We start from the raw sequence: 25,505 nt of genomic DNA, 5'->3' as shown, positions 1-25,505 counted from the left end.
GAACAGCCTACCCTGAAGACGGTCATGCTGATGGCCTTGCCTCAGCACAAAGAGTCCAGTTCCTCCATCTACTACGATTGGACAAATATGGTTATAACACCAGACCGTGTCACATTTACCATTCAGGGGCTGGTCAAACAGAGCAGACCAGGAACATCAGGTCCAGTCATGGAATTCCGGGCATACCCACCTGAACCAGGGTTATGTGTCAAATGACACACTTATTGAATTACATCGATACAATAAGAAATCCCCGAGGGAGAGAAAAAGCCTTATGGGTCAGCCACAAGAAACCTCATGGTCGGGTGACGAGCCAAACTATCTCAAGTGGCTCAAGCAGGTACTGGGAGTTGCTGGAATAAATACCAACGTGTATAAATTTTACTCCACCAGGGCAGCATCCACATTGGTGACTAAGAGGTTGGATGTGCCTATGGACCACATCCTGGCTACAGCGGGATGGTCTAGGGATTATACGTTCCAAACTTTATAACAAGCCGCTGGCAGAACCTGTATCGTTTGCAGAAAAAGTATTAGAATCTGCAAATATATAATTTAAGCCCGGGGGGAGCATTTTGATCTTGTTATTGTTAATAACACCATTATTGTTTTACAAACAGATTCATGGTTGATTACGATAACATACTTCCTCCCTTGAATGATTTTGGCAGCGAGTGAAGTATGAACTGTTACACGGTTTGAAATCACAGAGCTTTAAAATCTTCACGTAGTCACTCATGTGACTCCGAAGTAAAATAGTAAGATTAAACGAGAACTTACCAGTTCGAAGTTGGATCTGTATTTTATGAGGGGTTACGATGAGGAATTACGTGCCCTCTGCTCCCAACCTCAATTATAGAGATCAACTGGTATTTAAGTTCTCCTTTTCTTTACTATGTTTATTTCAATTATTGTGTCTTCTGTGATTCCACACCGCTGCTTTGAAGTATGTCGTGCGTGCGTGCTGGACGGGTTCTTCACGTAATCCCTCATCGTAACTCCTCATAGAATACAGATCAAACTTCGAACTGGTAAGTTCTCGTTTAATCTTACTATTCCCACTGGTTGAAGCATCTTCTCCACATCCACTTTATCTTGGTCTCAATTAACCTACAAACCTGTTGGAGTTACAAACCTACAAACCTGTACATCTTTGCAACGTGGGAGGAAATCGGAGCATCCCCCAAAAACCACCGCAGGTCACGGGAAGAACGTACAACACACCGTACAGACAGCACCCGTAGTCAGGATCACTCTCCGACTCTAACTAAAGACGGGGGGGAAGGGAAGGGAAAGGAGGGACTTGGGGAAGGGAGATGAGTGTGCGGAGGAGGGGAGCGGAGCATCTGGGAGCGGGATGGTGGGAGAAATAATGGGCACCTGCAGAATTAGTTTCACCTCAGTTTTATCCGTGGGGTCTGACTCTCTGGCGCTCTGGTCTTTACCCAAGGATGGCTTTCCGGGACTGGTGCGAAGTCTTCACCAACGTGATAGCTTGTCGGCTGGTGAACACGTCTCTCTGGAGCGTCAACAAGACCTGGGATGAAGTGGTACTCGCCGGGGCCTGGAGGCTTCATGAAGACCCATCGCTCAACCGCGCTGGGGGTTGCACAAACTACGTGGAAACCTTTCTACAAAATCCACAGGTGGGGCCACTCCACATGACATTTTATTTTAGAGGTTCAGCCCCTTGGGCACAGGCCCTTCGGCCCACTGAGTCCATGCAAACCATAATCACCTGCACACTGCTCAGGCAACTGAATCATCCCACCATAACCAGAGAGCAGTCCTGAACTACTATCTACCCCATTGGTGAACCTTGGGCTACCCTTGATCGGACTTTGCTGGCTTTACCTTGCACTAAACTTTATTCCCTCATCTTGTATCTGTACACTGTAAATGGCTCAATTGTAATCAAGCATTGTCTTTCCGGTGACTGGTTAGCATACAACAAAAGTTTTTCGCCATACCACGGTGCACGTGACAATAATCTAAACTGAACACCAATTCTATCCTACACACTAGGGACAATTTACTGAACCCAATTCATGAGTTCATGTTCATACGTTATAGGAGCAAAATGAGGCCAATCGTCTAATCCACCATTCAATCATGGCTGATCTATCTTTCCCTGTCAACCCCATTCTCCTGCCTTCTCCCCATGACCTCTGACACCCGTACTAATCAAGAATCTATCTATCTGTGCCTTAAAAATATCCATTGACTTGGCCTCCACAGCCTTCTATGGCACTGAATTTCACTGATTGACCACCATCTGACTAAAGAAATTGCTTCTCATCTCCTTTCTAAAGACCCATCCTTTTATTCTGAAGCGATGACCTCTGGCCCTAGAGACCCCCCCCCCCCCCCCCCCCCCCCCCCCCCCCCCCCCCCCCCCTCTCCCACTAGTGGCAACATCCTCTCCACATCCACTCTATTCAGGACGTAATAAACCTACACACCAGTAAGTCTTTGGTGTGTTGGAGGAAACCAGAGCACCCGCAAAAAAACCCACAGAGGTTACGGTAAGAACGTACAAACTCCGTGCTTGCAGCACCCGTAGTCAGGATCGAACCTGGGTCCCTGGCACTGTGAAGCAGCAACTCTGCCGCTGCGCCACCGTGCCACATTTACTTATGGTGCTTACCAGCAGTGGTGTGGAGCCAGATATGTTAGTGGCATTTAAGAGGCTTTTGGATAGACACATGGATGTGCAGGGAATGGAGGGGTATGGATTGTGTGCAGGCAGATAATGTTCAAATTTATTTGTCACATGCACTAACTAAGGTAGAGTGAAATGAATTTGCCATGCAGCGATGCAATTGAAAAGTTGGTCTTTTAAGAGTTGGTCTTGGCATCAAGCTCGGCACAGACATTGTGGGCTGAAGGACCTGTTCCTGTGCTGTACTGTTCCATATTCTATGTTTCTCTGCGACCTATTGACTTGCATTTACCCATTGAAGCCCCTTATACCACCTGCTGTTCACCTCTTTGTTTCAACCACCCCTGCTGTTCACCTCTTTGTTTGGGAACAGCTCCACCCAAGACCGCAGGAGGTTGCAGCGAATTGTGGACGCGGCCCAGACCGTCACACAAACCAACCTTCCGTTGACTCCTCACGTCAGCAGCAACATCAGAGACGGGTCGCACCCTCTTCTCCCCTCTCCGATCCGGTAAAAGATGACGGTGTGAAAGCACACATCTCCAGATTCAGGGACAGTTTCTTCCCAGCTGTGATCAGGCAACTGAACCACCCCACCACAACCAGAGAGCGGTCCTGAACTACTAATCACCTGATTGGTGACCCTCGTACTATCCTTGATCGGAATTTGCTGGCTTTACCTTGCACTAAACTTTACACTGTGAATGGCTCGATTGTGATCATGTATTGTCTTTCCGTTGACTGGTCAGCACGCAACAAAAGCTTTTCACTGCACCTCGGTGCACATGATGTCATGAACTGACTTAACTACGCTACCGGCAATGAATGGAAGCTTTTCCTTTCTCCTCTCCATAGTATGTCTTTGATGTGATGAAGGAGGAGGATGAGGTACTTATTTCGCTGCAGCAGCGAGACAAACGCATCCATCGGGTAGAGGGCAAAGAGATGAATCTGACCATTGGCTTCAACATCTTCCAGGTACAACTAATTCTGCAGGTGCCCACTTACTTCACGCACTATCCTGCCCCAGTTACCCCGCTCCTTTCCCATCCTCCCCTCCCCAAAACCCTCCATTCCCATTTACCCCTCCCCCTTCTTTAGTTAGTGTCTAGTTTAGTTTAGAGATACAGCGCGGAAACAGACCCTTCGGCCCACCGGGTCCGCGCCGACCAGCGATCCCCGCACATTAACACTATCCTACACACACTAGGGACAATCTTTCCATTTACCAATTACCCTGCGTAAGAAAAACTGCAGATGCTGGTTTAAATCGAAGGGTGAAACAATATGCTGGAGTATCTCAATGGGTGAGGCAGCATTTCTGGAGAGAAGGAATGGGCGACGTTTCGGGTCGAGACCCTTCTTCAGACTGATCTCGGGGGAGGGGGCGGGACAAAGATAGAATGTAGTCGGAGACAGTAAGACTAGTAGAAGGGTCTCGACCCGAAACGTCGCCTATTCCTTCTCTCCAGAGATGCTGCCTCACCCACTAACCTATATACCTGTATCTTTGGAGCAGTGGTACACCATGGAAGCAGGCCTTTCAGCCCAACTTGCCCTCACCGCCCAACATGCCCCATCTACTTTAGTCCCCTGTGTTTGGACAATATCCTCTACTAAAGAACAGACTGACCAAAGAAACCAGGCATGTACCTGCACCAGAATAGAATAGAATAGAATAGAATAGAATAGTTTCTTTATTGTCATTGTAACATGAACCATGTACAACGAAATTTAAAATGTCAGCCAGTCAGTGCAGCATTCAAACATTTCTAAAAGCTAACTTCTACAGGTAAAATACTAAAGATAAACAACTAAATAAATACTGGGGCATACACACCCAACCCTCCATCCTTCTGTCGATTCCAAAAGACCATCGCCCCTGCGTTCCTTGGCGGCTAAAGACAGTGAGGTAAAAAACGTGACTTGTAGATTTACCGTCTGCACGGCAACAGTTCAAACAAGAGGGTTGTCCTTTAATGGGATGGCTGTGAAGATTGTAAAGATGGCAATGAACGTTTAAAAACATTTATTTACCATCAACTTCGCTGTCTTCTTTCAAGGTGGAACTCAACCGCGAGTACAGGCTGCACAGTTTGTTTAAGAAAGTGGCCACGTCAGACTACAGTGCAACAAGAAGTATTTTCCTACGAATTGACCTGAAGAAAGGGCGTTATGTCATTATCCCGACAACATTGGAGCCAAATGCAGAGGGCGACTATCTGCTGAGAATCTACACCGACAGATCCTCCGGATGCAGGTATTTCCAGGAACCTGGAGCAGAATCTGAATCAGTGTCATCATCATAAGACCATTCGGCCCATCAAGTCTGCTCCACCATTCAATCATGGCTGACCTGTCTCTCACTCCGACCTCCATTCTCCTGCATTCTCCCCGTTACTCCTGACACCCGTACTAATCGAGAATCCATCTATATCTGCCTTAAAAATATCCATCGCCTTGGCCAGCACCACTTTCTGAATGGAATTGAAATGCACCTTTCTTTACCAAGTGTTGGAAGGTACTGACTCAGTGGCTCCACCACCCGACACCCAGCGGTAATGCAGCACTGTTGTCACCATTTATTTTAAATTGGTATACTTCATTAGTTTAAGTTCATAAATGAAAGGAGCAGAATTAGGCCATTCGGCCCATCAAGCCTACTCCAACATTCAATCACGGCAGATCTATCTTTTCCTCTCAACCCCATTCTCCTGCCTTTTCCCCATAACCCCTGACACCAGATACTAATCAAGAATCTATCTATCTCTGCCTTTAAAATATCCACTCACTTGGCCTTCTATGGCAATGAATTCCACAGATTCATCACCTTTCTGACAAAATAAATTCCTCCTCCTCTCCTTCCTAAAGGAACATACTTTAATTCTAAGGCTATGACCTCTGGACCTAGATTCTCCCTCCCCCCCTTCCCAGTTCTTCGACTAGTCTGACTGTCCTCGTTTACATGTTGACACCCCAGCGGTATGAACATTGACTTCTCCAATTTCAGGTAGTCCTTGCTTTCTCCCTCCTTCCCCTCCCCTTCCCAGCTCTCCCAAAGCCTAATGTCTTCACCTCTTCCTTTCTTCTTCCCGACCCCCCCCACCCCCACATCAGTCTGAAGAAGGGTCTTGACCCGAAACGTCACCTATTCCTTCGCTCCATGGATGCTGCCTCACCCGCTGAGTTTTTTTTTGTCTACCCTCGTTTTTGCCTACCTTCATTTACATTTTATCTCGCTACATTTTAGATTTGTTGTTACCTTCTCCTGGCTAACAATGATCTATTCTACATTTTCCTTGATCTCCATCCCCTTTTCTTGTTTTCACACCCAACACTTCCTTATCTCTGTATCTCCCTCTTCACTGATTCAGTCTCAAGAAGGGCCTCGACTCGAAATGTCACCCATTCCTTCTCTCTAGAGACGCTGCCTGTCCCGCTGAGTTACTCCAGCATTGTGTGTCTATCTTATTCCACTTCTGAATGATACACTGGACCTCATCGACTGCATCTGGTGTTCCTGATGTGGGCTCCTGTACATCGGAGACCAAACATAGGCTCGCCAATCGTTTTGCTGCACCCTTGCACTCAGTCCGCCAACACCTACAGGATCTCCCGGTTGCCAACCATTCCTTCCAACAATGACCTTTCTATCCTGGGCCTCCTCCATTGCCAGAGTGAGGCCACGTGCAAACTGGAGGAACAGCAAATTGGTGGGCCAAAGGGCCTGTTTCCGCGCTGTATCTCTAAAATTAGCACCTTATATATTGCTTGGGCAGCTTCCAATCCAGCAGTATGAATGTTGAATTCTCTCATTTTTAGTCTTTTCCCCTCCCCGACCCCATCCACCCTTATCCCCCTCTCTCTACCCTGGTCGTCACTCCAGCACTTTGTGTTCACTAAACAAAATGAATGGAACATTGGGAGGCACGGTAGCGCAGCGGTAGAGTTGTAGCCTCACAGCGCCAGAGACATGGGTTCGATCCTGACCTCGGGTGCTGTCTGTACAGGGTTTGTACTTTCTACCTGTGACCAGCCTGGGTTTTCTCCAGGTGCTCTGGCTTCCCCCAACACTCCAAAGGTGTGTAGGTTAATTGGCTTGGTTTAATTATAAATTACCCTTAGTCAAGAGTCAAGAGTCAAGAGTCAAGAGTCAATTTAATTGTCATTTGGACCCCTAGAGGTCCAAACGAAATGCCATTTCTGCAGCCATACATTACACACAAATAGACCCAGACACAACATAATTACAATTTTACATAAACATCCATCACATAGCTGTGATGGAAGGCCAAAAAAAACTTGGCCTTAGTGCATTTGGGATAGTGTTAGTGTGCGGTGATCACTGGTCAGCGCGGGCTCGGTGGGCTGAAGGGCCTGTTTCCGCGCTGTATCTCTAAACTAAACTAGCTTGAGATTTTGTTATTGTCAGGTATACCGAGATACAGTGAAAAGCTTTTGTTTTGCATGTCATCCAATCAACTGATATATACCACACATAGAGACAATCAGTTCAAACCCAAACACAGTAGATAGAACAAAGGGGAAGATATAGAGTAAAGAAAATATATTAATTTAGTTTAGTGATAAGGCGCAGAAACAGGCTCTTCTGCCCATCAAGTCCTAGACTGCGGCCTATGTAATTGTGTGTCTCATAACAATGTATACCCCGCGTTGCCTCGGCAAGGCCAGCAGCATAATCAAAGACGAGTTACACCCTGGCCACTCCCTCTTCTCCCCTCTCCCATCGGGCAAATGGTACAGAAGTGTGAAAACGCACACCTCCAGATTCAGGGACAGTTTGTTCCCAGCTGTTATCAGGCACCTGAATCATCTTACCACCAAACACAGACAATAGACAATAGGTGCAGGAGTAGGCCATTCGGCCCTTCGAGCCAGCACCGCCATTCAATGTGATCATGGCTGATCATCCCCAATTAGTACCCCGTTTCTGCCTTCTCCCCATATCCCCTGACTCCACTATCTGTAAGAGCCCTATCTAACTCTCTCTTGAAAGTATCCAGAGAACCGGCCTCCACCGCCCTCCACAGACTCACAACTCTCTGTGAGAAAAAGTGTTTCCTCGTCTCCATACTAAATGGCTTACTCCTTATTCTTAAACTGTGGCCCCTGGTTCTGAACTCCCCCAACATTGGGAACATGTTTGTTGCCTCTAGCGTGTCCAAACACTTAACAATCTTATATGTTTCAATAAGAACCCTCTCATCCTTCTAAACTCCAGAGTATACAACTCCAAGTCCATTCTCTCAGCATATGACAGTCACGCTATCCCGGGAATTAACCTTGTAACTCTGCACTCCCTCAATAGCAAGAATGTCCTTCTTCAAATTAGGGGACGAAAATTGGACGCAATACTCCAGGTGTGGTCTCACTAAGGCCTTGTACAACTGCAGAAATACCTCTTTGCTCCTATATTCGACTCCTATTGTTATAAAGGCCAACATGCCATTCGCTTTCTTCACTCCCTGCTGTACCTGCATGCTTACTTTCATAGACTGATGGATATGGACCCCCAGATCCCGTTGTGCTTCCCCTTTTCCCAACATGACGCCATTTAGGTAATAATCTGCCTTCCTGCTTTTGCTACTAAAGTGGATAACCTCACATTTATCCACATTAAACTTCATCTGCCATGCATCTGCCCACTCCCCCAACCTGTCCAAGTCACCCTGCATTCTCATAGTATCCTCCTCACAGTTCACACTGCCCCCCAGCTTTGTGTCATCTGCAAACTTGCTAATGTTACTTTGAATCCCTTCATCCAAATCATTGAAGTATATTGTAAATAGCTGCAGTCCTAGAACAGAGCCTTGCGGCACCCCACTAGTCACTGCTTGCAATTCTGAAAGGGACCCGTTAATCCCTACTCTTTGTTTCCTGTCTGCCAACCAATTTTGGAAATGGGAGTTTGGAATGCCAAACCAGAGAGCAGTCCTGAACTACTATCTACCTCATTGGTGACCCTTGGACTATCCTTGATCGGACTTTGCTGGCTTTACCTTGTACTAAACGTTATTCCCTTATTGTGTATCTGTACACTGTAAATGGCTAGATTGTAATCATGTATTGTCTTGCTGCTGACTGGTTAGCATACAACAAAAGCTTTTCACTGTACCTCGGTACACGTGACAATAAACTAAAATGAGCTGACTTTATTCTGATCTTAACCCTAGGGAGATGACGCTGGACAAGCCTGAGGTGACGTGTTGGCACGTTGTGCTACGCTACCCGCGTGTTGTCACCCAGCTGCACCTTCACGGGGCGAAGGACCTCCTGAAGCAGGATTCCTCTGGAGGTACGTCCAGCCCTGAGCCCATCTGTATGGCACAGAAGGCGGTCACACAGCCCAATGAGTCTATGCCAGTTCTCAGCCCCTTCCAAAACAGTGGACCTCAATTGTGCTCTCCTGGGTCCTCCTGCTCCCCCCTTCCAACAGAGAACCTCAATGATGCTCTCCTGGGTCCTAGTGTAGCAATGTTACAAAATTTTAAGATTTAAAAAATCAAGTCTGCAATTTATCCCATCAGATAAAGCGTAACGATAAGTTTAATTTGACACCTAATTCACTTTCATATCTCAAGTAATAAAAAAGTTATGGCCCATTTTCATTCTCGGAAATTTTTCCCTTTTCATACTCCGCATCTTGTTCCCTATTGATTTCTATGGACATAACAAAAAAGCTGGATCGTGGACAGTCAAAAGCCCATAACCTTCTTAAAAATTAAGAGAACTGAATGAAATTTTCAGTTATCATAGATTGAAGCATTCTGAAACAAATATAAAATAATCTTACTTGGATGATCTGAAATGTATAATTAGTTACACCCAATTGTAGCTAAGGCATTTCTTAATAAATGATTAACATTTTTAAATAGCCCAAGTGTCCAAATAATATTCACAAATAATTCACAATAAAACATGATTTTTTAATCTCATTTACATCAATTTATAGGCCAAATGGAAAGAATTTAGTGTTCATTTGCTGTAAATTAAAGTCAATTTAAATCGGCTTTCTAGTGGGTTCCTGTGAACGCGCTGGTTTAGAACGTTCACATTGCGCTGGATTTGTGCCCTCAAGTGCCCAGAAAAATACTGCGGGATATAAAGAGCCCAAAATGAACTACTTGCTATAGAAAACTATATACAGGGTTATAGACAAGCCCCATTTAATGTAAAAATAAGGTACATACCTTTAATTGTTTGCTTTATAAAACCCTGGGGCTGCGAGAGGTTGCGGAGTGAGAGAGTGATTTTTAAACTACTATAAATATTATACAAGGGCATAAAAACTAATAATACCTTTTGCGACGGGGTCTTTCAGCGATTTTCCGTTAATGTTTTACTAGGCTGAACATTTTCGATTGGAACAGCCTAGTAAAAAGCCTAGTAAAAACCCGCCCCCTCAAAACAGCGCCAAAATCGCACACATGGGGTAGGGCAGATGCTCAGCCACGATTCAGGTAGGTTTTGTAACATACCTACCTAGTGCCCCCCTTCCAACAGAGAACCTCAATAATGTTCTCCTAGGTCCTAATGTTCTCCTCCCCCCTCCCCCCCCCCCCCCCCCCCCCCCCCCCCCCCCCACACTCTTTTCTGACAGGTGACCCTCAAGAATATCCTCCTGGGTCCTATTGCTCCCAATTGTAGGAAATTACTTATTTCATAATTCAGACTGGAGAAGGGTCCCAATTCGAAATGTCAAAACTCCACGTTCTCCAGTGTTGCTGCCTGACCCGCTGAATTACTCCAGAACTTGGTGTCTTTTTTGGTAAACCAGCATCTGCAGTTACTAGTTTCTACATACTGAAACATTTCCTTCAGTCCTCATCTTTGTGACATAAAACAATATCAAAGAGTTACATTTTAGTGTGCTGTATGTTATAGAGAGATATTGTGGAAACAGGGTCTTCGGTCCAACTTGCACTCACCGGCCTCCATGTCCCAGCTACACTAGTCAGCTCATATCCCTCGAAACCTGTCCTATCCATGCACCTGTCTAAATGTTTCTTAAACATTGTGATAGCACCTGCCTCAACTACCTACGACAGCCAAAAATACTGAAGAAACTCAGCAGGTGAGGTAGCATCTATGGAGAGAAGGAATAGGCGACATTTCGGGTCGAGACCCTTCTTCAGACTGCTATTGGGGGGGGAAGAAACGAAAATGCAGAGACGGTAGGTTTGTGGGAGAGCTGGGAAGGGGAGGGGAAAGAGGTCGAAAGCAAGGACTATCTGAAAATCCTCCAGCAGCTCGTTCCATGCACCCACCACCCTGTGTGTAAAAGTTGTCTCTCTGGTTCCCCTTATATCTTTCCCCCCTCACCTTAAACATATGTCCTCTGGTTCTCAATTATTTTGCTCTGAGTAAAGACGTGCATTCACCATGTATTCCTCTCATGATTTTGTACGCCTCTATAAGATCACCCTTCACCCTCCTGCGCTCCAAGGAATAAAGTCGTGACCTGCTCAACCTCTCGCTGTAGCTCAAGCCCTCAAATCCCGGCAGCATCCTCGTAAATTCTTTCCTCCACCCTTTGATCAGTACGGGAGTCAGGGGTTTACGGGGAGAAGGCAGGAGAATGGGGTTGTGGGGGAGAGATAGATCAGCCACGATTGAATGGCAGAGTAGACATGATGAGCCGAATGGCCTAATCCTGCCACTTATGAACTTTCCAGCCTAGCAGCAACGTGATGTGCAGGATATAACATGAAAACAAAACTTTGCTTGCTGTTCCAGGAGCCAATCCCTACGCTGTTATTAAATGCGAATTCCACAGGATACGTACTGCTATTATTGAAAACTCGCTGAATCCAGAGTTTGATTCCAAAGTAATATTTCACAGGAGAATGCCTACTCTTCCAATAATTATCCAGGTAAGGTGCTTGCCACTGTCAGAGATCAAAGGCAGGGTCAAGAGAATAGGATATCAGGATGTGTCTAAATTTGTTTTGATGCACAGTCTTTTGCCCAGAATAGGTGAATCGAGGATCAGAGGATATCGGTTGAAGGTGAGTGTGGGGAAAGGTGATGGGTGTATGGAACAAATTGCCAGGAGGGGTAGACCTTTAGACAGGTACATGGATAGGACAGATTTGTAGGAATATGGACCACATTTGGAGGGATATGGACCTGCTGGCAGGTGGGACTAGTGCAGCTGGGGCATGTTGGCCAGTGTGAGCAAGATGGGCTGAGGGCCTGTTTCCACGCTGTATCACTCTATGACTCCCTGTTTAGTTAGTTTGTTTATTGTCCTGCGTCGTATGTAGTTTATAGTTTAGAAGAATGAGGGGGGGACCACGGTGAAATTTACAGAATAATTAAAGGCTTGGATAGAGTGGATGAGGAGAGGATGTTTGCACTAGCGGGAGACTCTAGGACTAGAGGTAACAGCCTCAGAATTAAAGGACAGAGATGAGGAGGAATTTCTTTAATCAGAGGGTGGTGAATCTGTGGAATTCATTGTCACACACAGTTGTGGAGGTCAAGTTAATGGGTATTTTTAAAGCGGAGATTAACAGGTTTTTGATTAGCAAGTGGCATTAGAGGTTACTGAGAGAAGGCAGGAGAATGGGATTGAGGGAGAAAGATAGATCAGCCATGATTGAATGGCAGAATAGACTCGATCGGTTTGTTAAAATTAGTTATTTTTGTCAATCTACTTCAAGAAAACTTGAACCAAACATTGGACTTATTTATCATCAATTCTTTATTGCAGCACTGCGATAATTCTCTGAACGTACCAACACAGAGCTAACAGCTCCGGGGCGGGTCCAGGGAACTAGTAACGTTGGTACAAACTCAAGGCATTATATAGGTATTAGACATTTGCGATACAGAGGGTATGGCAAACTAGTAACCAATTATCTGAGTCCTTCCGGTGATTTACAACAGTAGTCACCTAACCTTCTCTGGCCTCATTTTACAACCCTCGTTTGCCTCGTGGTTTTTAACTTGTTCAGAATCATTTTATTTCAACAAAGTGAAACCACAGTAGGCTCAATTATCAGAGACCACTCCTCAAAATATAAGATATACATATAATACAATGATCACACGTCATACAAACAAAACACATTTTCCATTCCAAGAAGAAAGATATTTCTACAGATCTAAACAAGGCCTAATGTTTCCAATCCTATTTAGACACACTACATTTCACAAATGGTTTCACTACAATTTGCACAGTTTAAAATACTATTACCTATGTATTACAAACATTAAATATATAAGTTTGTCTTATCCTTACAAATTACAGTTTTGTAAGTTTTAATTCCAATCACACACACCTCCCAACTCCAAGCATACATGGGTCATATAAATGTAAAACTTGATTGATGATAAGTGTTTCGTGCCAGGATACAGCTTCATTCTAACTTACAGCCTTCCCTTCTCCTGCTATCTCTGGGAGATGGAATTCCAATCTCATCTGTAGGGCCGCTTTACAAACATTACAGAACAAATGGAAAATTACAAGCTTCAGACCACTAACTCAAAGCACAGTCGCCTCTTCGACTTTCGATAAACATAAGTCAAACTTATACTTAAACTTATGTCAAACTCACATAACCATCAATCTGATTCTTTCCCCTTCAAGCGACCGTACTCCTTTGCACACATATCCTATCCCTTATCTCAACATAAGTATAATTCAACTTAGCCAAAACTGAATTACAGAATCTATTATATCCAGTCTTGGGGTCTTGGACTTAGTATAAACAGCCATAAACACGTATCTTTATATGCTCATGAATGTGCCATAAAGAAAGAGCAAATGGGCTATGACCAAATGGCCTATGACCCAAGGAGGGGCCCTATTAACAAACTCGGAACACAAGATTATAGCAAATACAACTTCTTACAGCGTTTTAATTGCCTCAAAGCAATAAACAAAGCAATGCATGTTCAGATTAGCGTTTCCATGTATTGATAAACCATCTGTTCCCTGTGTGTGTTTCTTTGTACTTTATTTCTTGCAGGGACATGTGTTTCTGAAAGCCTTAAGCTTTTTATCTTGCAACATTACATGGCTTATATGAAAGTTATTATCCGAGCAGTTCTATTATATAATATTTCCTCAGGCTGAATGACCTAATTCTGCTCCTATGACATGAACTTACTTTTAAATGCCACTTTAGTTTATGTTCCCATGCCTTATGAAGTTACGAGCCGCTGCGCCACCTTGCCACACTTATATTGTTCCGTTGTACACTATATATTATCGATGTGTACCATGTTCACAGGCCAGTTATGTTGCTGCAAATAAGAATTTTAATGTTACAAATGACGATTAAAAAGTTTTGATTCTACGAAGGGAAAGATCATGGAGGGATTTAAAAACGAGAATGAATATTTAAAAACTGATTTCCTGCATTTTAAACAACCAAAAACGAAAGGACATTTGTACCACAAGACGACATCTAAGCCTCTTTGCTTTGTTGACAGGTTTGGAATCGTAACACGTTGTGTGACAAGCTGATAGGTCAGGTGACCCTTGACGGGTCCCAGGATAACCACGGCTCTCCGCAGATCCTGCAGATTCACAACAGCGGCGTTCAGGAGGGCCAGACACCTGGGAGCGTCAGCGTCACTGTCAAGACCAGCAGCGACCTGGCAGCCTTCTGAACCGCGAGCGATCCAATGTAACCTACCGCTGAGCTTCAAAGTCAGCCTTCTCATCTCAACCAGTAGGCCACGGGGATTTAAACAAGACTTTATCAACGAAACCCTCAGTGCTAAAAAAAACACACACACAGTGCTGGAATAACAGCAGGCCAGACAACATCTCTAGGGGATTTGTTTCTACTATTCTCATAGGTTCTAGGAGCAGAATTAGGCCATTCTGCACATCAAGTCTACTCCGCCATTCAATCACAGCTGATCTATCATTCTCTCTCAACCCCATTCTCCTGCCTTCTCCCCATAACCCCTGACACACGTACTAATCAAGAATCTATCAATCTCCACCGTAAAAATATCCATTGACTTGGCCTCCACAGCTGTCCGTCACGAAGCTTCTTCACGGTCTCATTTTTTGAAACCCAGAATCTGCAACTCCTTGTTTCTTCAATTTACATCTTGACAGTTCCTCAAGAAATGCCTACTTTGCAGACTTTCTCCTCCAATCATTCTGAAGAATGGTCCCGACACAAAACGTCACCTAACTATGATCTCCAGAGATGCTGCCTGACCTGCTGAGTCACAAAGATCTGCAGATACTGGTTAATGCACAAAGTGCTGGAGTAACTGAAAAGGAGCATAGATAATAGGTGCAGGAGTAGGCCATTCGGCCCTTCAAGCCAGCACCGATATTCAATGTGATCATGGCTGATCATCCACAATCAGTACCCCGTTCCTGCCTTCTCCCCATATCCCCCGACTCGGCTATCCAAATGTGCCGCTATTTCATCTTTTATGACCGACTCCAGGATCTTCCCCACCACCAATGTCAGGCTAACTGGCCTATAATTACCTGATTTCTCTCTCCCGCCTTTCTTAAAAAGTGGGATAACATTAGCTGTCCTCCAATCCACAGGAACTGATCCTGAATCTATCGAACATTGGAAAATTATCACCAATGCGTCCACGATTTTTCCAGCTCATCCCTCATGGCTCCATAGTCCCCTTTGTTCAACTGTAATACTGACACCATTTTACCCTTCTCCCTCTCAAATTGTAGATTAAAACTTATCATATGATGATCACTACTTCCTAATGGCTCCTTAACCTCAAGTTCCCTTATCAAATCCGGTTCATTGCACAACAATAAATCTAGAATTGCCTTCTCCCTGGTAGGCTCCAATACAAGCTTTAAGAATCGACCATAAACTCCCTTTCTTGGGGTCCAGTAGCAAGGTCAGGCAGCATCTCTGGAGATCCTGGATAGGCAATGTTTTGTCGGGTCGAAGGGACTGTCAGGTCAGAGCGCCGCGTCTGGCCCCGTCTCACCCGTCCCAACGTAGTACAGCCCATGGAGTGCAGCAGCAGCGTCTCAACCGTGGTCGCGTGGTCCGGACCAGCTGAGGACTTTAGACCCGGACCGCGCGATGTCGCGCTCCGAGTCCAGCGCCCGGGCCAAAACTCCTCAGCTGGCCCGCCGGCTGGGCTTTGCGTGCAGTCCAGCACCCGGGCCAACTCATCATTCACCCAGCCACGGCCGAGTCAGTCAACGAATTTCCTTCGAGAATTTGTCCCATATTTTCACCTTTTGTCCCTTATTTGGAAGTGAGAAAGTTGGCGACCCTAGTGGTGGTGGAGGTAGATATAGTAGTGGAGTTTAGGAGGCTTTTAGACGGGCGCATGGATGTGTTGGGAATGGAGGGATATGGATCATGTGTAGGCAGATAGTTAGGTTATCTTAGCACATCTTCTGTTTATATCACTTACGAACATCTAGAACGGGTGTCAGGGGTTATGGTGAGAAGGCAGGAAAATTGGGTTGAGAGGGGGGAGATAGATCAGCCGTGATTAAATGGCAGAGTAGACTTGATGGGCCGAATGGCCTAATTCTGCTCCTATCACTATGTTTGGAATAGACATTTTGTTTCGTTTAGTTTGAGCTACAGCACAGAAACAGGCCCTTCGGCCCACTGGGTCCGCGCTGACCAGCGATCCCTGCACATTAACGCCCACGAGGGACATTTTAAAAAAAACATTTACCAAGCCAATTAACCTACAAACCTGTACGTCTTTGGAATGTGGCAGGAAACCGAAGATCTCGGAGAAAACCCACGCAGGCCACGGGGAGAAGGTACAAATTCCCTACAGACAGTACCCATAATCGGGATCGAACCCAGGTCTCCGGCGTCTGCGAGCGCTGTAAGGCAGCTGTTAAAGATCGTGAGACTTGATGATAGAATAAATCAAAGAGTCAAAAATCTCTGTAAATAGCCTTTACTAGGTCACCAAGGTGAAATAGAAAAAACAGGCAGTGATGTGCACAGAGAGTCCACACCAAAGGCTGGCGCTGTTCAGACTGGCAATACAGAAGATTTACACACATCTTTATACTAATGAAACAGCCATACGCACATGGTCAATAACAAAGAGGCTTCAGTTAAACACAATGGATCCCCTCAGTTACATTGGGGAAGAAACAAAGTATAACTAATAGTTTGGGAAATGGTACAGCTGCGAAGGTAAGAACAGGTCTATTGTTCTTCTTACAGCTTGCTGGTAACAGTGTAGGAGTTCTAGACACCCGGGAACAATACAATACAATACAATACAATACAATTTATTTGTCACTTGAACCTCATAGAGGCTCAAGTGAAATGTTGTTTCTGCAGTCATACATACAAGAAAAAAAAGACCCAAGACACAACACAATTTACACAGACATCCATCACAGCGCATCTCCACCTCGCTGTGATGGAAGGCAAAAAAAAAGGTATCTCTCCCCTGCACTTCCCTCTCCCCCCGATGTCAGAGTCAAAGTCAGAGCCCCCGGCGGGCGATAACAATTGTCCCGCGGCCATTAACGCCGCGCCGGGTGATGCAAGGCCGCGCTCCGGGTCTTGTTGTTGGAGCCCCGGGCGGGCGCTGGCAAAGTCCCGCAACCGTTAAAGCCACGCCGGGCGATGATGTAAGGCCCTGCTCCAGGTACATCCCTTATCTCTATTCTCATTGAGACAGCAAAGGTCATTTAACTGCAAGCTTTGTGCTCAGTATTCACAGGCTTTTGCAGCCTTCTGAATTGGCCAACATTTTAAACCGTTACCAGCATGCTATGTACAAAACGGAGGATAATAGCAAATATAACTACATAAGCTAAATAAGAGGGAGAATAACCGCACTAACTTTCACACAGCAACTCTACAGCTGCACCACCGGGACCGACCATGTGGGCCGAGGGCCTGCTCCTGTGCTGTACGTTCTAAGTTGTATGTTAAAAGAGGAAAGTGAAAGGGGTAAATCTAAAGGGAAGATGGACATACAAAGTTAGAGTCAGACAGGGAGTGAGTGGGTCAGACACCAGCTGTGGAGAAAAGGAATAGGTGACGTTTCGGGACGAGACCATTCTTCAAATCAAGGAATTGTTTAGATAAAGTGACATTTTAAACAGCTACTGATGTGACTGTTACTCACATCAGTTTGATAATGTGCAATGTTAGTCAACTCACTTGAAAGGAAATATTGACATTGCTGTCTGGGAAATCGGCTGCAGGGAATGATAATGAACTGAAGTTGAGAAATTCATAAGGTCATAAGGGATTGGAGCAAAATGAGGTAATTCCACCTATCAAGTCTACTCCACCATTCAATCGTAGCTGATCTATCTCTCCCTCGTAACCCTATTCTCCTGCCTTCTCCCCATAACCTCTGACACCCAAACTATTCAAGAATCTACCTGTCCCTGCCTTAAAAATATCCATTGATTTGGCCGTCTGTGGCAATGATATTCCAAAAGAAAACCCACACATGTCAGTGAGAACGTACAAACTCCTTATAGACAGCACCCGTCGTCAGTTTTGAACCCGGGTCTCTGGCGCTGTAAGGCAGCAACTCTACCATTGTGCTGCCGAATATGTAGTCAATTCTTTATTTCATTTAATTTCTACACTCACAAGGACCACATATAACATGCTTACAAAGAGTTTGCGCTTAAAATGAATGAAAACAATGTAAAGAGTTTTATCAAAAGAAGCAAAACTGGGAATATGTTAACCTACAGAAATGTGGTGAATGGTAATGATTTACTAAATAGCGAATCAACAAGATTTACATACAATTGTAAATAGACCGCAGATCTACAACCGTAAGGCCCAGGGACGGTGGTGTAGGGAGATATGGAATGAAATGAATGAAAGATATGCAAAAAAGTAACAATGATTAAGGAAACAGGCCATTGTTTGCTGTGGGTTAGGTGAAAACGAGTTGCAGACAATGAAACACGACAGGATGACAGCGAAACCAGTATGATGACTAGGGTGGGTTGGGACAAAGAGAGGGAATTCAAGGGTTATTTGAAGTTAGAGACATCATTATTCCGACCACTGGGTTGTAAGCTGGCCAAGCGCTGTAGGAGGTGCTGTTCCTCCAATTAGTGAGTGGGTGTTGCCTTCGTTTCAAAATCCAGTCTGTGGTCGGAGGTAATGTGTTGTTTGACATGGATAAATGGTGCAAACCATTTATATTTTTCTAGAGCAGTGGTTCTAGAGCAGTGGTTCTAGAGCAGTGGTTCTAGAGCAGTGGTTACCAACCTTTTTTTGGCCATGCCCCACCTAATCACCTCTAAAATCCTGATGCCCCCCCCTTGCTTTCCCTTGAGAGAAAACGGAGGAACTAGATATTATAAGGGTAACTTAGCAAAAGCTCTTTGAATCGCATTTCTAAATCCAATTCAATAAATAAGGTTCTCCCATGACCTCGCGCGCTTCGTGCGACATGCATGAAGAGCGATGGCGCGGTGATTATGTAATAACTACACAATAAAGACCTTTTTTACCCAAAAACAATTATTTACTCAAAATAACATCTGAAACATAAACTACATATGTTTACCTGATGGAAAATCCAAAAAAATAAAAATCGAAAATTTGGACCCAGACCTCCTCAGTCGCGCTCAATTGCCCCCCTTAAAAATCAAATTGCCCCCCTGTGGGGCGTACGCCCCACGTTGGGAACCACTGTACCAGAGGCTCTTCTGAATGCCATTTTCAATATGTTGAGCTGCATTTCAGAATACCAACGATAGATACAAAATGCTGGAGTAGCTCAGTTGGTCAGGCAGCATCTTTGGAGAGAAGAAATGGATAACGTTTCAGGTCGAGATCCTTCATCTGGAAAACGTCACGTACTCCTTTTCTCCAGAGATGCTGCCTGACCCGCTGAGTTACTCCTGCATTTTTCTGTCTATCTTCAGTGTAAACCAGCAATTCCCATCTACACAATCAGAATACCAACATTAATAAAGAGGATAGAGATGGCTGCAAAGATCAAGAGGTGTGAGTTTGTAAGCTCATCAGTCTACAAAAACAATGCCTTCAACCACCACCGCATTTAATCAGGGTTTCAAAGTTATATTAATACACTAAATTATAAACTTATATCAACATACCACAGCAGTGGAGCAGCAGTGGAGGACACCACGGCCACGCTTGGCCAGGCCGATCCTGCAACACCGCCAGGACAACAGACCTTCACGGTTAGATCAAGATCCCTGCACTTACAACAAAGGGGACTTGAAAATGGCACCAAACTGGTGACTCTCAATACTGTCTCAGTGTACCACTGCTACACACTTGTACTGCATCTGAGATGCTTATCTACGGTGTATCTAAGTGCTTATGTATAGTCGCAAATAGCTGGAGTAACTCAGTGGCACCATCAGTGATGGCAGCCTCGCCAACATTCTGTCTGTTTTTTCATCTTTTTTTTGTTATTTTTAGTGTGTTTTAAAAGTAAGTGTTATTGTTCTCTGGTTGGTTTTATGTGGGGGGTGGGGGAGGGGGTCGGGAGAAACTTTTTTCAGTCTCTTACCTTGCCGGAGACGCGGTTGTTTTTCCGGATCGTATCTCCGGTGGCTCTGCGGCCTAACATCATGGAGCTGGAGGCCTTGCTTGAGATTGACTGTGAGCCCCACCGTGGTCTTACCATCGGAGTCTCCAACCGCGGCCTCCAAGTCACAGGAGGTCCGACCAGCCTTGACCCCGGGAGTTCGATCGCCCGGCACGAGGGAGCTAAGATCCCCCTGATGGCGAGAGCTTCCTTGATCTCCCCGTCGTGGAGGGCTTGACTGCCGGCTGCAGGAGCCAGGATCGCCCCGACAACTGACAGTTCGAGTGCCCTGACCGTGGGAGAACAAAGAAGGGAAGAAGATTGACATATTTTAGCCTTCCATCACAGTGAGGAATGTGGGGGAGTCGCTGTAGTGGCTCATGTATTTGGCTGTCTTGTTGCTCTTTATATGGGGGGTTGTACGTAAGGTCACTGGGTCATAGGGCTTGACGCACGGAGCCGCTCAATCCATCTGGAGGACATCCGTAACTTCCGGTATATGTTATTAATGCTAGAAACGCGTACTTTCCTACCTGTTAAAAACCGCCAAAATGTTGAGTTTTTGCGCTGAAATAAATTGTGGAAGTTGGGGTAAGTGTGAGAGACATGTACCCAACTTTAGAATTCCAAACGTGAAGCAAAATGAAGGTAAAGAGAAGCAGAACTGAAGGGACAAAAACAGCTAAAATGCTTGGCGAACATTGGCCGTGCAGATATCGGAATTGAAAATATTGGAAATTACCGCGTTTGCTCACTGCATTGCATCAACAGTAAGGCATTATTTGTGGTTTTTCTTGATTCCTTTGGTATCTAAAAAGTCTCAGAAGTGATAAATCTGGCTGTAAATTTTGCTTCAGATGCGTTTTCTTTTTGATTGTAAAAACCCACGAGAACCATGGGCGATTTAAAAATTTTACAGCCAGATTTATCACTTCTGAAACGTTTTAGATGCCAAAGGAATCAAGAAAAAACAGATATAGTGCCTTAGTTGATGAAATGCAGTGAGCAAACGGCCAATGTTTGCTAAGCAATCTGGCTGTTGTTGTCCCTTCAGTTCTCGCTTCTATCTACCGTCATTTCTCCTCATTTTGTAATTCTGAAGTAGGCTAAATGTCTCTCACACGCTTATCCCGATTTCCATAATTATTTACAGCACAAAAATTGACAATTTCGCCGGGTTTTAACGGGCCCGCTACGCTGGAAACAATGGGAAGTGCCTACCTGCAGTACATCGCGTGTAATCCATTTGGAGTAGCGTAGCAACAGTACGGGTCATGGGTCGTGACCCGACTGCCGTGAAACCTCCCTATTGGTATGACTAGGGCAAATTAAATTCCTCGTATGTTGCAAAACATACTTGGCTAATAAGTTACTATAATGATGGTTATGAGAAGGTATGGGTGATGTTTCGGGTCGAGACCCTTCTTCAGACCCTAAAAGTCACCCATTCCTTCTTTCCAGAGATGTTGCCTGTCACGCTGAGTTACTCCAGCTTTTTGTGTCTATCTTCGGTTTAAACCAGCATCTGCAGTTCCTTCCTGCACATTGTATCTGCTTGTGTATAGTGATACTTGACCTGAATTGTGTACAAATGAATTTCACTGTACCTCTGTTCAGATGACAAGTAAAGTACCATGTACCGTATAAACTTGCATTTATAGATGGAGTAATTTTACAATCTTGTCGAGAGTTTCACCTGCGATCTTTGATACTCTTTGGGTTTAGAGTGGCTAAATCAGTGAGAATTGCAAATGGATTATTTCTGAGAACAGAATTAATGACATTTATTATGTTATGCTTTCAATAACAATACTCTCAGCAAAATGAGATTGTCTGTACATAGTCTGCCGATTTCATTTAATATATCATAATGTTCTGTTGTGAATCTGCAATATATATTTTAACAATATGAAGTCAAGATTCTAGCAACTGCAGTGTTTTTTTTTACGAGGAGGTTTTACCACAAGTTCACAATTTACAAAGTACTTAATTAATCAAGCTGCTGTTCATGATCACAACAAACATCAACGCACAGATTAAAAATCTTCCACAGCCAACAATGGACCATTGCGTCTCCGCCTTTCCTTGTTCATCAGTGCCGGCTCTGATTTGTTCTGAACCTTATCAGTCCTCTAGTTTCCCTCTCCCATGACTCTTAGTCTGAAGAAGGACCTTGACCCGAAACGTCACCTACTACTTCTCTCCATAGATGCTGCCTGTCCCGCTGAGTTACTCCAGCTTTTTGTAGGTATATTGCAAAACCTACCTGAATCATCGCCGAGAATCTGCCCCAGCCCGTGTGCGCGATTTTGGCGCTGTTTAGAGGGGGCGGGTTTAAAACGCGATTTTTACTAGGCTGTTCCAATCGAAGATGTTCAGCCTAGTAAATCATTAACGAAAAATCACTGAAAGACCCCGTCGCAAAAGGTATTAGTTTTATAGGCCTCGAATAATAGTTATAATAGTTTTAAAATCACTCTCTCAACCCGCGACCTCTCGCAGCCCCAGGGTTTTATAAAGCAAACAATTAAAGGTATGTACCTTATTTTTACATTAAAAGGGGCTTCTTAAGATCCCTTTATACAAAGTTTACTATAGCGAGTAGCTCATTTTGGGCTCTTTATATCCCGCAGTATTTTTCTGGGCATTTGAGGGCACAATTCCAGCGCAATGTGAACGTTCTAAACCAGCGCGTTCACAGGAACCCACTAGAAAGCTGATTTAAAATGGACTATAATTTACAGCAATTGAACACTAAATTCCTTCCATTTGGCCTATAAATTGATGTAAATGAGATTTAAAAATCATGTTTTATTGTGAAATATTTGTGAATATTATTTGGACACTTAGGTTATTTAAAAATGTTAATCATTTATTAAGAAACGGATAGATGTTTAGATCTAGTAATTGAAGTTTGAAATTAGCTACAATTGGGTAACTAACTAATTATATGCTTTAATTTCAGGTCATCCAAGTAAGATTATTTTATATTTGTTTCAGAATGCTTCAAACTATGATAACTGAAAATGTCATTCAGTTCTCTTAATTTTTAAGAAGGTTATGGGCTTTTGACTGTCCATGATCACAGCTTTTTTGTTATGTCCATAGAAAATCAATAGGGAACAAGATGCTAATTTCCGAGTATGAAAATGGCCATAACTTTTTTATTACTTGAGATATGAAAGTGAATTAGGTGTCAAATTAAACTTATTGTTATGCTTTATCTGATGGGATAAATTGCAGACTTGATTTTTTTAATCTCAAAATTTTGTAACATTGCTACTTTTTGTGTTTATCTTTGGTGTAAACCAGCGTCTGCAGATCTTTACTACAGATTAAAACACTGTTGTCCTTATCCACGACACACTACAACCCTGCGCAACCAGCGTTCACGGAAGGACTCCAGAGTCCCCGTGGACACCATGTGTTCCCTCTCCAGGGACACGCGGGCATGGAGGTAGGCTCAGATGAGGGGTAGGCGATGGATCTGCAGTCTCTCGTGTCTGTGAGACTAATGGATATGGTTGAATGAAAAAAAAAGCTGGCGGCACGGTGGCGCAGCGGTAGAGTTGCTGCCTCATAGCGCCAGAGACCCGGGTTCAACACCGACTACGGGTGCTGTCTGTACGGAGTTTGTACGTTCTCCCCATGACCGCGTGGGTTTTCTCCGAGATCTTTGGTTTCCTCCCACACTGCAAAGACGTACAGGTTTGTAGGTTGTTTTGGCTTCTGTACATTGTAAATAGTTCCTAGTGTGTGTAGGATAGTGCCAGTGCACGGGGTGGTCACTGGTGGGTACAGACTAAGTGGGCCGAAGGGGCTATTTCCGCTCTGTATTTCTAAAGTCTGAACTCCATTCTCTACATTGGATCTTAGAGCAAGGAATTGTTTTTCATAACTGGACAGCTGCCAATAGGTTTATAGTTTATGGACCTATTCATTTTCTCTGCAGTTGTACCTTCAAATTAAATTCAGTAGAGACTAAAATTGGGACTGATGTGATATAATTACAGCATAATATAATTATTGATAGATTCCCGATGATCGCATTGTAAAATTAGACTAAAACCACCCCAAGAAGCAAGATTATATGTGAAATATACGACTTACCCTTTGTTTTGTCCTGTTTTTGCGATCTGTCACGTTGTAGGCGTTGAGGGTGTTTGAAGTCGCCCTTTACTTTAATCCAGCGATTAAATTGTCCAGCGATTTAAAACAAAAACTAAACAGGGAACCCGAGGCAATCCTTCTCCGACAAGCGATACAAACCTGCATTTTAATCCCGCCCCCCCTCAAAGGCGCCAGAGTCCCGCACACGCCATGGGCAGAACTGCAGCGCTGCTGAAAGTAGGTTTTGTAACATCGGTAAACAGTGTGTTGCCAAATTGTTGTTTTTTGAACAAATTTGAAACTTGGCCCCCTTTGTCACATAATTGTGTGCAGTATTGTAAAGACACATATTTTTAAAAGTGAGCTGCTAAATGATAAACTAATCAATTAAAGTGGATTTTGTTCCCAGCTGGAATGCATGCATGTATTGTGTGATAAAGGGAAGCAACAGCATATTTTTTTTACTGAATTAACATTCATTAGTGTAATGAGTGGAGTCAAACACATATCAAGATACAACACATGTTTATTAGAAACATAGACATAGAAAATTGGTGCAGGAGTAGGCCATTCGGCCCTTCGAGCCTGCACCGCCATTCAATATGATCATGGCTGATCATCCAACTCAGTATCCTGTACCTGCCTTCTCTCCATATCCCCTGATCCCTTTAGCCACAAGGGCCACATCTAACTCCCTCTTAAATATAGCCAATGAACAGGCCTCAACTACCTTCTGTGGCAGAGAGTTCCAGAGATTCACCACTCTCTGTGTGAAAAATGTTCTTCTCATCTCGGTTCTAAAGGATTTCCCCTCTATCCTTAAGCTGTGACCCCTTGTCCTGGACTTCCCCAACATCGGGAACAATCTTGCTGCATCTAGCCTGTCCAACCCCTTAAGAATTTTGTAAGCTTTATTGTTGATAGAAAACAGTAAGATACAGCCAAATTTCTTCCGACTCGTTACAACAATCTTCTTCGAACTCCAGCTTATTACTTTAGACATTAGAAAACTCTTCGTGTCTCCGTTACACTTCGCATGATCTCCTTTAGACCTCGCATGGTCAGAGGGTTAACCTTCTCCATGGTGGCTCCAAACTACACTAACTCCTAAGCTTCTGCGCAAGATACATAGCCCAAAACACGCCCTAAAACACGTCATAAATCCCCCCCCACAATATAACGGGCAGTCTAATATTTAAAGGCACATGCCATCATC

The 25,505-nt window shown here is 44.3% G+C and overlaps 1 protein-coding gene across 1 annotated transcript in view; it reads left to right on the top strand.

Annotated features, from left to right (window-relative positions):
• LOC129702020 (calpain-5-like) overlaps nucleotides 1–18,815 on the top strand; it is a 103,884-nt gene extending 85,069 nt beyond the window's left edge. Inside the window, exons 7-12 of the mRNA XM_055643511.1 lie at nucleotides 1,451–1,646; nucleotides 3,518–3,640; nucleotides 4,726–4,922; nucleotides 8,857–8,978; nucleotides 11,420–11,556; nucleotides 14,126–18,815. Coding sequence (XP_055499486.1) covers nucleotides 1,451–1,646; nucleotides 3,518–3,640; nucleotides 4,726–4,922; nucleotides 8,857–8,978; nucleotides 11,420–11,556; nucleotides 14,126–14,305 — 955 coding nt within the window. The 3' untranslated portion in view covers nucleotides 14,306–18,815. The remainder of the gene's footprint in view (nucleotides 1–1,450; nucleotides 1,647–3,517; nucleotides 3,641–4,725; nucleotides 4,923–8,856; nucleotides 8,979–11,419; nucleotides 11,557–14,125) is intronic.
• Nucleotides 18,816–25,505: the final 6,690 nt, after the last annotated feature.

Source organism: Leucoraja erinacea, chromosome 12 (genome assembly GCF_028641065.1).
Source record: "Leucoraja erinacea ecotype New England chromosome 12, Leri_hhj_1, whole genome shotgun sequence".
NCBI lineage: Eukaryota > Metazoa > Chordata > Chondrichthyes > Rajiformes > Rajidae > Leucoraja > Leucoraja erinaceus.
The sequence above is the reverse complement of the archived record's forward strand: the minus strand, read 5'-3'. Positions and strand labels throughout refer to the sequence as shown.